This window comes from Candoia aspera, chromosome 17, assembly GCF_035149785.1.
Source record: "Candoia aspera isolate rCanAsp1 chromosome 17, rCanAsp1.hap2, whole genome shotgun sequence".
NCBI classification, from domain to species: Eukaryota; Metazoa; Chordata; class Lepidosauria; order Squamata; family Boidae; genus Candoia; species Candoia aspera.
In genome coordinates this window covers 10,184,944-10,198,550 of record NC_086169.1, presented here as the reverse complement: position 1 = coordinate 10,198,550, position 13,607 = coordinate 10,184,944, and the positions used below count along the sequence as shown (strand labels likewise).

At 48.2% G+C, this 13,607-nt stretch overlaps 1 protein-coding gene across 1 annotated transcript in view; it reads left to right on the top strand.

The window, feature by feature from the left end:
• F11R (F11 receptor) overlaps nucleotides 1–12,798 on the top strand; it is a 31,562-nt gene extending 18,764 nt beyond the window's left edge. The window contains exons 3-10 of the mRNA XM_063316724.1: nucleotides 2,488–2,601; nucleotides 3,023–3,160; nucleotides 4,437–4,639; nucleotides 6,370–6,472; nucleotides 9,284–9,396; nucleotides 11,018–11,027; nucleotides 11,690–11,871; nucleotides 12,629–12,798. Of these exons, the coding sequence (XP_063172794.1) occupies nucleotides 2,488–2,601; nucleotides 3,023–3,160; nucleotides 4,437–4,639; nucleotides 6,370–6,472; nucleotides 9,284–9,396; nucleotides 11,018–11,027; nucleotides 11,690–11,871; nucleotides 12,629–12,664 (899 nt within the window). The 3' untranslated portion in view covers nucleotides 12,665–12,798. The remainder of the gene's footprint in view (nucleotides 1–2,487; nucleotides 2,602–3,022; nucleotides 3,161–4,436; nucleotides 4,640–6,369; nucleotides 6,473–9,283; nucleotides 9,397–11,017; nucleotides 11,028–11,689; nucleotides 11,872–12,628) is intronic.
• Nucleotides 12,799–13,607: the final 809 nt, after the last annotated feature.

The following is a 13,607-nucleotide window of genomic DNA, read 5'->3' as shown; positions in this document are numbered from 1 at the left end:
TCATTCTTCAGAAGGTGGGAGAAGAAACGGGGTCAGGTGTCCTGGGCCTGACCCTCGCCCAGAGAAAGGAAGTGGCACCTTGTTGGAATCCAAGGGAACGAGGGGTGGAAAGGGGAGAGGAGCCATTCACATGCCCTGGACTTCCAGAAAGCTGATTTTAATGAACTTAGGTGGAAGATGGGCAGCGTGACATGGCTCAAAATCCTGAAACATAAGAGGAACTGGGATAGGAAGTCCTGAAAACCAGGATTATTGACGGCTCAGAGACAAACCATCCGTATGAGAAGGAAAAATGGGGAAAGGGTTAGGAGGTCTTGAGGTGAATGGCCAGCTGGGAAGCAAAATGGAGATGCATAAGAAATGGAGACCCCGGCTGAAAACCAAGGAGGAACACGGACTGGATGACCAACTCGGCACTCAGTGGATAGCAACTGCCACTTCTGTGGCCCCAAATTTGCCAAATTATTTTGTGATTCCTCTTTTGAAAAGACACAAACACACACTTAAGGAGGGGCACTTCTGCTCCTACACCTCCTGCTCCTGTCTTTTTTTTTTTTTTTTACAAATAACCATTGGTGGTGATTCTTTCAGAAACCCGTGTTCAGAAAGAATTCTCCCTTCTGCTACATCCCAGGATAAATCCATAGAACCTCTGGAGATCTCATGATCTGTGGCACATTCCCCAAAGATCTTTCTGCTGTTCCTGGGTCAATTGCCACAGCTGCAAAAGCGTGTCCTCGTAGGAGTTTTTGGCAGTGACCTGAGATGGCTAGCCCTGTTTGCTCTGGGCGTGCTCCGTCGGGGCTGGCGCAAAACTCCTGGCTCTGCAGCACGTTGGCCGACCTGCTCCCCCTGGAGCAGGACAGCTGCCCTGGCAGAGCGTCCGGGACGGAAGGCTTGCCCTTTGCAAAGCCTTCTTGATGCACAACCTACTGGCATCTGAATGAGATCAGAGACTGAGCAGTGTCCAGCCAGGCTGCTGCAGAAAAACTTAGTTCCTCAGGGGCCTGCACGACCTGGAGAGAGAAGTTTTGTGTGTGTTTTTTTCATCCGCTCAATCGTGTCTGATTCTCGGAGGCTGCCTGGACGAGTCCCCGCAGTTTTCTTGGCAAGGCTTTCCAGAAGGGGTTTGCCATCGCCTCCTTCCCAGGGCTGAGAGAGAGGGACTGGCCCCAGGCCACCCAGCTGGCTTTGTGTTTAAGGCAGGACTCGAACTCACCGCCTCCCGGGTTCTAGCCTGGTGCCTTGACCCCTGCACCAAACTGGCTCTCATGGAGAGAGAAGCCGAGCCATGCAAAGACCTTTGTGCATCTTTCCTCTTTCAAACAGCAGGGTGGGTTGAAAGACTTAGCAGTTTTATTTGCACCACTCACCCATGGCTAACCCATGGTTTCTGGTTTCGTACAATGCGCTAAACTACAAGCGAATGCACAGATTCATATGACATGCGAGGCTAAATTGTTCTGAACGCATCTGTCGTGGTCAGCAAGAGCCACAGCATGCTTGTTGCAGCCAAATCAACAAAGTGCTTGCTGGTATGTAAAACCCAACATACTTATTCTTCCGTATACAGGTAGTCCTCGCTTAATGACCACAGATGGGACAGGAATTTCAGTTGCTAAGCAAAGCGCTCATCAAGAGAATCCAACCCGATTTTATGACCTTTTCTGCAGCGGCTGTTAAGCAAATCACTGCAAGCGTTAAGTGAACCATACGGCCGTTAAGCAAATCACATGGTTCCCCACTGATTTTGCTTGCCAGAAGCCGGCTGGGAAGGTTGAAAGTGGTGATCATGTGACCAAGTGATGGTCGTAAGTGTGAGGACCAGTCACAAGTTCTTTTTTACAGCACTGTTGTAAGTCTGAACTGTCACTAAATGAATGGTCATTAAGTGAGGACTACCTGTAAGCTTATGTCCACCTGATTAGCTCTGTGCATGTGTTGGATTTGTTTTGCTTGGGTAAACTCTAAGCCAGATACCCTGTTGGAAGGAAGGGAGCAGCTGGCTCTCTGTCTCGGTGCCAGCTTACCCAGATGATCTTGCGAATCTGCAAATGCCGAAGAGGGAAACTGGACCCATTTCAGAAGCTGGCTCCAACCCCCCTCCCCTGAATGGGCTGAGCGCGTAAGGGAGGGGGCTTGGAGGAGGAAGGACCAGTCCTGCCCAGGGAATCTCTGTTTCTTCACATGGTGGGAAATGGGAAATAATCCATTGCCCTCTCTTCTCGCATGGAGCCAGGCAATGCTGAAGTAACTGGGGGAGGCACTCTTTTCACCGCCCTCCCTATGGAAGGCATGGGGCTGTTGAACAGTTGCCGCGTTGCCTGGCGTGCCCATTGGCCGGGGACTCCTGGCAATCTTCCAGGGCACACTGGGGGAGAAGGTTTTGATCTCTGTCTGCAACCCATCTGGGGGCCGGAAAGGAATTCTGCCCTCTCTCTCTCCTGCCTCTCTCATGCCCATTCCTTGCCTTTTCAACAACTGTAGGGGTTAACTTGCCTTGCACAGCCTTGGGATCCCAGCGCAACCTGAAGCGTCAGGAATGGAAGTTCCAGGGGGACGGGACCACCCAGCTGTTCTACCATGACGACCAGTTCACAGGTGGGCGGTTCGAGGGAGCGCGGGCGTTCCGGGCGGTTCCGCTTCCCAAGCTGCGCGTGGGCCTGTGACTGTTGCGATGGTGGTCTGGGACAGCCTCCTGCAGCGTGGCGCTTCCTGGTGGCTTAGAACAGCAGCTCCCCAGATCTCTGCTGCCTGTGGATCCTGGGAGCTGATCCAATAAATCTGGACCATGCCTGGTTGGGGAAGAAGTTGGTTCTAGCTAGCCCAGTGTTTCTCAGGCTTGGCCCCTTTAAGATGGGTGGCTGGGGAATTCTGGGAGTTGAAGGCCACCCATCTTAAAGGGGCCAAGCCTGAGAAACACTGGGCTAGGGTGTTCCCACCTACACCTGTCGGTGTGTATTCCACCAGCTGGATTCTAGCTGAACCTCTCCTGTGCTCTGTGCCATGTTTCTTTCCTCAGGTAACTACAAGGATCGTGCCATCTTCTACCCAAACGAGATTCATCTCAAGTCGGTGACCCGCAAAGATTCGGGCTTGTACACCTGTGAAGTCCTTGGAGATTCTTTTTCTGAGTCCCAAGTGCAGCTGATTGTCCAAGGTACCAGTTCCACTTACTGCGCCCAGGATAGGGTTGGCCCTGATGCTCCACTTTCGGTCTGGATGATCCCCGGGCACCCTCCCTTCAAGGGCCCAAGTTGGGAGAAAGAATGCTTTCAGCTCTGCAAAAAAAGAAGGGGGATTTTATGGAAGGGCTGCTGGATGCAAACTTTTTGGCATGTAAATTGGACCGTGCGGGAAAGACTTTTGCCACCGTTGCGCTCCGGGGCAGCTGGCTACGCTTTAGAGGTAGGCAGCATGATGCCCAGACTCCTTCCTTGGCAGCCACAGTGGCTGTTTGCGCCACTGACTTAAAAACCCCAATAAGAAAAGTAGAACCAAACAGGAGCCTGTGGCCTGTCCAAAGTAAAGCCCCAGCCTCTACCATCATACTTATTTGCAGAAATAAATGCTTTTATGCCTAGGGGAGGACTAGAAGGCAACCTTCTTACGCCTTTAATCACTCCACCAAACTGGCTCTCATCAGCTGTCATGGCTTCTTGAGAATTTCCATGCTTTACAGGTAGTCCTCGCTTAACGACCACGGTTGGGACCGTAGTTTCAGTCGCTAAGTGATGTGGCATTAAGCAAATCCGACCCAATTTTACGACCTTTTACGCGGCAGTCATTAAGTGAATCACGCGGCTCCCCATTGATTTTGCTTCCCGGAAGCCAGCTGGGAAGGTCAAGCTGGGAAGGTCGAAAATGGCAATCTCATGACCACAGGATGCTGCAACGGTCGTAAATGTGAACCGGTTGCCATGCGCCTGAATCGCAATCACGTGACTGTGGGGACGCTGCGGCAGTCATAAACGTGAGGACTGGCTGTAAGTCGGTTTTTTCAGTGCTGTCGTAAGTCTGAACCATCGCTAAACAAATGGTCGTTAAGTGAGGACTACCTGTACTCAAAACGGCTCCAGGCATCAATCAGAGGTGGGCAGCCTGCACTTTGAAAATAAAAAACAAAAAGAGTTTGGCCTGTGGGGTACTCAGGCTTTGGGTCATCCCTAAAGGTTAACTAAAGAGTTAGAAGATTTCCCGTCCACCCACCAAAGAGAAAAATCCAGGGGGGCAGACGCAGATCTTTGGGATCGCTCTCTGCTGCTGTGAGCGATGCGACTCCAGACTGGTGCGAAGGGGTGCTTGCCCTATGTAAGCAGAGACCCCCCTCCAAACTGGCCCCCACCAGATCCACAGAGCTGTAGTCAAAGGCTGGCGGAGGGCGCCCGGGACGGCCTTTTCCTTTTCTGTGAGTGCCTCTCTCCTTCCTTGTGCAGTCCCCCCCTCCAAACCCAAAGCCCACGTTCCTTCCGTGGTGACCATTGGAAACAAGGCGGTCCTGAGATGCGAGGAGACCGACGCCAATCCACGGCCGACCTTCAAGTGGTTCAAAAACAACATCCAGATGCCCACGGATCCCCAAACCAGCTCCCTCTTCAGGAACTCGTCCTACACGATTGACCCGGACACAGGGGTGTTGGTACGTTCTTGCGTTACTGAATTTTAGCTGCATTTACTTTAGGGTGGTGAGTTGCACGGTCCCCCTCCCACCCAGTAGTGACTGTGAGTTGGGCGAGGCAGCTTATGTTCTCTGGCAAGGAGAAGATAAACCACTGAACGCAGACACAAAGCTGGTGCAAGTGGCCGTCAATGCCATCCCTGCGTGGATGGCTTTGGAGGTTAGGCGGAAGATCCCCGAATGCTCGTGCCTGGTGAATTTAACCCTTTCGGCAAGGCCTAAATAGAGCATCCATCTCTTACCTGGGTTCCCCTGTCCCCACCTCCCCATCCACATTTGCTTCCTCTTTCTCATTCCTCCTCTTCTGAAGGCCGTTACTGCTTCCACTTTCCCCATCTTCATTTTGGTTTTACAGGTAGTCCTTGCCTTGGTTAATGACGGGAATTGGGACTAGAATTTCTGTTGCTAAGTGATGCAGTCATGAACTGCGATGGCATGTGACCGCATCACTTCGTGACGGCACTCCCCATTGCCATTCTTAAGCAAGGATTGTGGGTCATTAAGTGAGTCTTAGGCAGCTTGCAAGCAGGCTGGCAGGCAGGTAAGACATGGCGCAAGGGTGGCGGGGCCGGGGTCGGCTGCTGCGGGCCAGGGAAGGTGCGAGCAACTTACTGGAGGGACTTGTGACCTTCCCTGCCAGCTTCCCATTGGCTTTGCTTGTGGGAAGGTCGCAAATGGCGAACACATGACCGCGGGGCACTGCTGCAACCATCGTAAGCGCAAGCCGGTTGCAACGTGCCCAGATCGCGATCACATGACAGCGGGGGTGCTGGGACAGCCAAACTTTGAGAATTGATCATAAGTGCCACTTGTTCACCGCCGTCGTAACTTGGAATGGTGGTGAACAAGCAGACGTTAAATAAGGACCACCTGTATTCTTATTGTTTGCTGTTTCTCTTAGAAGGGAGGAGGGAACATGCACGTGGCATCTCTCTTGCGTGCATAATTACGGGTGGGGAGAACTTCAGGATTTTTCAGCCAGAAACTCTAGGAGGGCAGCAGGGATGCGTGCAGGAGCAGGGCCGCAACTGGGGGGGGGGGCAAGCAGGGCACGTGCCCTGGGCGCTGCGCTGGGTGGGGCGCCAAAATGGGTCTGGAATCCATGTTTGCCCTGGGTGACACAGACCCTAGTTGTGGGCCTGTGTGGGAGGGGGGGCAAAATCGGTCCCCAGCTCCGTCTCCGGTGGGACATGGCTGCTCCCTCATTCCAGCGGAGAATGATGCGCCTGCGCACTTTTCCGTGCTGCTTGTTCATTGGTGAGATTGGTTAGTTAGATCCGTGTCCTGCCATCTTTGAGTCGCTCAACACAGTGTTCACAGTTTCCCCCTTGTGGTAAATCGGGCTGAGAGAGCGCAACCGCCCAGGTTCCCCCGGGGGCTCCTGTGATCAAGGAGTGCCTGAACCCGTCTCCCTGGTGCCAGTCCAGCACCGTGACTCCTGGGCCACCCTGATGCTTGGGCCTTTTTCCTCTGAACTCTTGTGCTCCAGTTTCATGGCATAGCCAAAACTCCCAGAATGGACGATCTGATCAGTAGCCACATGCTTTTCTCCTGTGCACCACTGTCTGGCTGCAATTTTGGCAGCAGAAGAATCCCAGAGAGAGCTCAAGAGACCGTTGGATCATCCTCTTGAGAAGCAGGGGGGGGGGGTCTTCCTGCTTGAGAATGGGGTGTTCTTCTCTTTCCTACAGGCTTTTGAGCCCGCCACGGCCCTGGATGCGGGGGACTATTTCTGCGAGGCCCAGAACAAGGTGGGGAGCCCCCAGAAGTCGGAGATTGTTCGCATGGAGACCAGTAAGTAAGCAGGGCCTCATCGCCAGGCTGGCATCCCCCTGCTCTTTGGGGCATGCTCTGCCATCCCTTCGGAGCCTTCAGCCCTTGCTGTCAAGTTGTGTTTCATAAGGGGGCGGGAGTTGGGATTCCTAAATCCATGGAGTAAGGAGATGGTCCAAAGTGAACCAGTTGAATTTGAATTACATTGTCATGGTGCAATGGGTGTGTAACCTCAACAGAAGAAAGCTTAATGGGTCCCTGACTAAACAGATGCCTTAGAGATTACCCATGGGTAATCCAGATGCCTTAGAGATTACCCATGGGTAATCTTATTTACTGGACTTAAATAATTTAACCCAGTGTTAATTGCATTTAAATCAAAACATATTTAGTCTTGAGCCTGGACCCTCTTGTGCACCTTGTTTAGTCCAACAGACATCCTTTCACAGTTGAAAAGATGGCTGGGCAGCACGGTTTCGATTTCTCTTAAGGAAGAAATCTGCGGTGCAGAAGCCATGCCAAAGGGATTTGCATCAAGAGAGCCCTTGAAAGAGTCTCAGTGTGGCCGTTTCCCTTTCAGAAGCCACTCCGCAGAGTTTCCCCTAATTTCCAAGGCAGCAGATAGTCCCTTTAAAACTCTGCAGTAAAGCAGCCATCAAACCATTTTTATTTATGAAAAAAAAGTCCAGTCCATATTTTTCTGTGGGGTCTGAATATGTTGATGAAGATGCTCAGTCTTCCTGGTGGAACTGTCTGTGGGTTGAGTCCTGGCCACTGGATTTCTTTCTTTTTGGTTGAAACATTTCACTGCTTGTCCAGGCAGCTTCTTCCGTCTGGGCAAAGGTTGGTGAGGGGACCCCATATATGTCTTGCAGGGCGGCTGCATTGTCCCTGCACCTGAATGGCTTGATAACTGGGCCATGGAGGTGTGAATTGTCTTTGGGATGTTTAGGATTTAGGAGTAAGACATCCTAAAGACAATCCACACCTCCGTGGCCCTGTTAACAAGCCATTCAGGTGCAGGGACAATGCAGCCACCGTGGAAGACATTCATGGGGTCCCCTCACCAGCCTTTGCCCAGCCTGAAGAAGCTGCTTGGACAAGCAGGGAAATGTTTCAACCAAAAGAAAGAAATCCAGTGGCCAGGACTCAACCCACAGACTATGGGATCTGAACCATCTTAAGAACTAGCTATTGTATATGGTGGGACCATGGCAGGCAGGCAGGCAGGCAGGCAGGCAGGAAGGAAGATCGGTCTCCAGGGAACAATGTAATTTTGAATTCATGGCTAAAAATAAATGGAAAGCCGTGGGTTGCAGAACCGAACATAGGTAGTTCTCATTTAGTGACTGCCCCGTTTAATGACTGTTTGCAGTTACAACAGAGATGAAAAAGGAATTTTGCGACCAATCCTCACATTGGCAACCTTTGCAGGTCTGTAAAGCAAAGGAAAATTGAAGTAAGATCATAAGCACAGTTGCAGTTTCACTTCACAACCGCTTTGCTTAACGACTGAGTTGCTGGTCCCCATTGCGGTCCTTAAACGAGGACTACCTTTTATATGAAATGGCGTGTGTGTGAAAACCAGGCTAGGAAAGCTTGGATATAGAGATATTATTAAAAAAAAATCATAGTGGGTCACAAACAGTTTGATCTCAAAAATGTCACCTCTCTCCCCCACTTCCATTATACAAAACAAATCCCCAGCTAGTTCTCTGCAAACATTCCAGAGAAAGAAAAAAAAAAAAAAGGCAGGGGGAGGAAAGGGAATTGGAAAGTCCCTTAATGCAACAGAGGTCTGATTTTCCTTGTTAGTAAACAAATCTAAAAGAAAGAATTTTAATTTTGTGTGTTTCATTATTTATTTAAACAGGTTTTCTGGTAGTTCAGAATAGCCGAACTGAAATATTAAATGAGAAATAAAAATCCAGGATATGAATATTATGTGCATGAGATTGTCAAACTGTTTCAGAACTTTATTTTTAAATTTTTCTGGGGACACTCTAGTATTGGTAGTCCTCACTTAACAACCATTTGTTTAGTCACAGTTCAGACTTACAATGGCACTGGAAAAACCGACTTACAACTGGTCTTCACACTTACGACTGTCGCAGCGTCCCCACAGTCACATGGTCGCAATTTGGGCACTTGGCAGCTGGCTCACATTTATGGCTGTTGCAGTGTCCCGCAGTCATGTGATCGTCATTTAGACCTTCCTGGAAAGCAAAACCAATTGGGAATCACATGGTTCGTTTAACGGCCATGAGATTCACTTAACAACCACTGCAATAAGGTCATAACATCAGATTGGATTTGCTTAACAACCGTATCGCTTAGCGACCAAAATGCCAGACCCAATTGTGGTCGTTAAGTGAGGACTACCTGAGGTGGATCCCTGCCTTGGGCTGGAGGTTGGACTAGATGATCTCCAAGGCACTTTCCAACATTGACATTCTGTGCTTCTATGAGTCTTCTTAGCTGGAATGCTCGTTGCTTTATATTATTTAGGTTTTATGGGGAAAAAATTGAAGGCCCTGATAGCTGTAAATATAATTTCACTGTGCCTGGAGTACTGTGCTCCAGGTGGTTTGAAAGTCTGCTTCTGCTTTAAGTGAGATTCTATATAGAATGCCCAGAGGTAAAACATATAAAACCAGGGAATAAGGAGTAAAAATTACGTTCCCAGGTGTTAATTTTACCCACAGTTGTGCAAGGCCTGTGTGGAGGGTGATCGATAATGGGCTTGCATTTTTCTGGTTTGTCGAAGCATCTTGCCTTGTGAGAATTGCACAGTTGCTGTCCATAACTTTTTACCCCTCTCCCCGTGTGCAGGTGAACTAAACGTGGGCGGCATCGTGGCAGCTGTGGTGGTTCTCCTCATCATCCTGGGTCTGGTGATCTTCGGCATTTGGTTTGCTTATAACCGGGGTTATTTCAGCAGTAAGTAGAAAATGGTGTGTGTGTTGTTTTCCCAGACCAGGAAAAACACAATTCTTTGGTTTGCGTTCCGCTTAGTCACGGCGTTCCGTTCAGTCATGCCGGCCACATGACCACGGAGGAAGTGTCTTCGGACAAACGCCGGCTCTTCGGCTTTGAGGCGGAGATGAGCACCGCCCCCTAGAGTCGGACACGACTGGACTTAATGTCGAGGGAAACCTTTACCTTTTACCTTGGTCTGCTAGCCCGGTTTCTCTAACCACAGCCTTGCAAGGTGAGGGTGTGTCAGAACAGAAGGAAGATTTGAAAGCAGATTTTCTAAGATTTGGGGCCTTGATGGAGTTCACTGCCCAACTCCTAGTTTTCATGGTAGCCAACAACATCATCCTAGGAATAGCTCATGAAAACTGGTATTGATCCTGGACATGGATGAATCATCAGCTGTCACGAGTAGAGAACTGTTACAGAGCTCGGCTTTACAAATGTTTATTACATCTCCTCTTACCAGCTTTTTTTGTCAATTACAAAGCCCTCAAAAATTTGTTAATTACAATTTTTTATCGATTACAAAGCCCTCAAAAATTTAGCCTTTGCTTGTAAGAAAGATGTATCAGAGGAATAATTGACTAAATAAATGCATGGATGTTGCCTGTTATTAAAAATGCCTTTTGTTAGGTCTATTCTATTGTTAAGTCTATCATTAAGTCTGTTATTTAAGTTTTATTTATTTAAGTTGTTATTAAGTTATTAAGTCTATTATTTAAGTTAATTATTTAATTAACATTTATTAAGCCTCTTATTAAGTTAATTATAATCATAATTTTATATTAAATTATAAACACTTCGATGCTTTAATAATAAAGTTATTATTCTTATTAAGTCTATTTGGTTAAGTTTGTGAAATAGGGGGCAAATTTTGATTTCTTCACAACACTTCACCAGAAGAGGTTTTTTTAAAAAAAAGAAGAAGAAGAAGAAGGAGGGCCATGGCAACCCTTTTTTAAAATTTATTTTACATTCATTTATATTTCAGATTTAGTCCATCTCACTCAAAGAGCAACTCTGGGAGGTCTACAATAAAACTAGAATAAATAGAGATTAAAATACAATACAATACAATACCAAATACCAAATACCAAATACCAAATGCCTGTAGCATCGCCCCAAAATGCCCAATGTCTCCTCTGTCCAATCACTGCCCGCCCCCCCGGTGGTGTGAATTCTGGGGACTGTAGTCTGAGGAAACCTAGAATCCTCCATGTCAGGTTGGAGAAGAGGCCAAGAGGACCTGAGGTGTGGTGGCTGGGTGGGCACACCTTTGCTAAGTCGATCCGTTCTAACAATGCAGGAGAGACATCAGCTCGATAGAAGTGAATCTCTGTAGCTCAGGGTTGAACTGTGGACTCCTTGGTGCTCTCCGGGCTGGGTGGTTGGCGTGCAGACGTTTCGCTGCCTTGACTAGGCACCATCTTCAGAAGCTGCTGATCTTCAGAAGATTCTGAAGGTGTTGCCTAGTTGGGCAACGAAGCGTCTGCACGCCAACCACCCAGCTCGGAGAGCACCAAGGAGTCCACCGACGTCAACCCCTCCTTTCTTGGCTAACTGATAATTTGTCTTTTTCTTTTTCAGAAAGAACAGAGTGAGTGGCCGTTCCTCCTGCCTGCCCCCCATTTCTTGCTGCCAACCCACATGTCATCCTGCCGTGAGATTTCCCTTTCTGGCTGGGTGAGGGAGAGGGGAGGGTAGAGCTTGGCACTGCCATGTGTCCTCCGATTTGTTCAATTTCTTTCGCTGGAAAAAGTGGGGGGACCCAGTTCACAAAAGAGCAAAGCACAGTAAGTGAAACAAAAAGGATCAGACCCAACGTTGAAACCATAAACCGGCGTACCCCAGCTTTGAGCCCCCCAGAACTATTGGACGTAAATTCCCAGAATCCTCCATTTCCAGCACTTAATTGAACTCCCAGGTTGGAGAGGACTGCCCAAAAGCAATTCAAACGCTTTGGAGCTGAGCAACCACAGTATCCACCAATACCTTAACAAAGGTGGTAACAAAAGCCCTCGGGGCATAGCGTCACCTGCACTGACCTGCGGGGGCACTAATTCCACTGTTAAAAGAGCAAATGCCCACTAGAGGGCATCTTTGTGGCAGCTGGTTGAAAGAGAAATATATCAGGAAGAAGCTGCTGGGCCTGATGCTGCGCTGTTCAGTCAGGGACCTCTTTGGCTCCACGTCTGGCCAGGAGAGCGAGAAGTCGCCCGGTGTGTTGCTAAAGAGGAATTGGACAATGACCCAGAGCAGTTTTGAGCTGCCCTTCCCAGGCTGTGCCCAAGGAAAGGTTAAATCACCATCTGTCTGGGGTACCAACTGGGAATCCTGCACCCTTCTGGTTCTGTGATGCTAATCTCTCACCTTTCCCTTCTCCGACCGTTTCCAGCAGTACCAAGAAGGTCATTTACAGCCAGCCTTCCAACCGGAGTGACGTAAGTAGAAAGAGAAACCCACCTGGTTCGTTCCCCAGGAATCTGGGTCAGCAAATGATGACTTTGTCTTCTGGTTTTAATGGCACGATGACGCAGTGGGTGGCAGACAAAGCATTTTGCGGCTGCGGAGAGCTTATAATAATATTTGGGTTGCATTTTTGGTTTTTTAGAGAAGGGTAAAAGTGAGCTGTCGACTCATCTAAAACATCTTTAAATCTCAGACATTTTGTGCTTTTAAAGCGTCTGAAGCAGTGTTTCTCAACCTTGGCGGCTTGAAGATGGGCTGACTTCAAGCCCCAGAATTCCCTAGCCAGCCATGCTGGGGAATTCTGGGAGTTGAAGTCCACCCATCTTCAAGCTGCCAAGGGTTGAGAAACTGGTCTGAAGCATTGGATGCGTCCTGGCACAAAGCTACGATCCAGGAACATTTTCTATTTAAGGCCGAATTTTAGAGAAATACCATTCTGCACAATGGAAGTAATCTTTTAGGCAATGAACTAAATCAAATGCTTTGAACATTTGGGAAGAGCCAAGCATTGCAAATTACTCATTATTACAACCTGTCACATTATTTAGGCCATGCAGTTGCAGTCATGGTATTTTGCTGGCACACGGTCATCTCTTTGGAGCACATGTAGACAGGCACCTGAGATCTAGTTGGCTTCAAAACTTTCTGGGTTCTGAATTCATACAACCTTGCTGCATCTTTATTGTACTCTGGAATGTAGAGACAATTCTCTTTCTCTTGATTTTTCAGGGTGAATTTAAACAGACGTCTTCCTTCTTGGTCTGATCATTGCCTGCATCCTTCATGTTTTAAACTCCACGCTTCTTGCTCAGGAGTGCTGTAAATGTTCTTTATGGATCTTTGTAATTAAGTGTGATTTTTCCAATTGTTTTTTTAATATATCTATATCTATATATATATATATATATAATAGTTTGCCTTTATGTTTTCTTTTTAAAAGATGCTATTTAAAAATGCTGGGCCACCATTCTTTCAGATTATTCATTGTTTAGGCAATTGAGTTGTTATACTAGGAGGCGGTGAGTTCGAGTCCCGCCTTAGGCATGAAAACCAGCTGGGTGACTCCAGGTCAGTCCCTCTCTCTCAGCCCAGCCCACCTCACAGGGTTGCTGTTGTGGGGAAAATAGGGGGAGGAAGGAGTATTAAGTATGTTCCCCGCCTTGAGTTATTCGTAAACATAATAAAGGCAGGATTAAAAAAATAAAATTTAAAAAATGATTGAATTCCTCAGGGTACCTGTTTTTGGCCAATATAAGTCACTCAAATCCAACTTGGGGTAGTTCTGGGTGTAGGGACAGGTGGTTGTAAAGTTGGTTGCCTAGTTGCATTTCTGTCTTCCTCCTGTGTCACATCACAGCCACACGTCCCAGCAGGACATTTTTGCTGCAAATTAAATATTAGCTTACTAAAGAATCATTCAACCCCAAGCAGAAGACATAATCAAGGCTATCTAGGGCAGTGTTCCTCAGTCTTTGCAACTTTAAGGTGGGTGGACTTCAACTCCCAGAATTCCCAGCTGGCAAGCTGGCTCCCAGCAACAGCCAACAATTCTGGGAGTTGAAGTCCACCCACCTTAAAGTTGCCGAGGTTGAGAAACACTGATCTAGAATGAGCCACGTGAGGCCAGATTTGGACAAGAAATCAAGTCCCGCATTTTCCATTTAATTCTGTGGCAAATCAAGTAGCCACAATTCGTCGTAGCTCCATC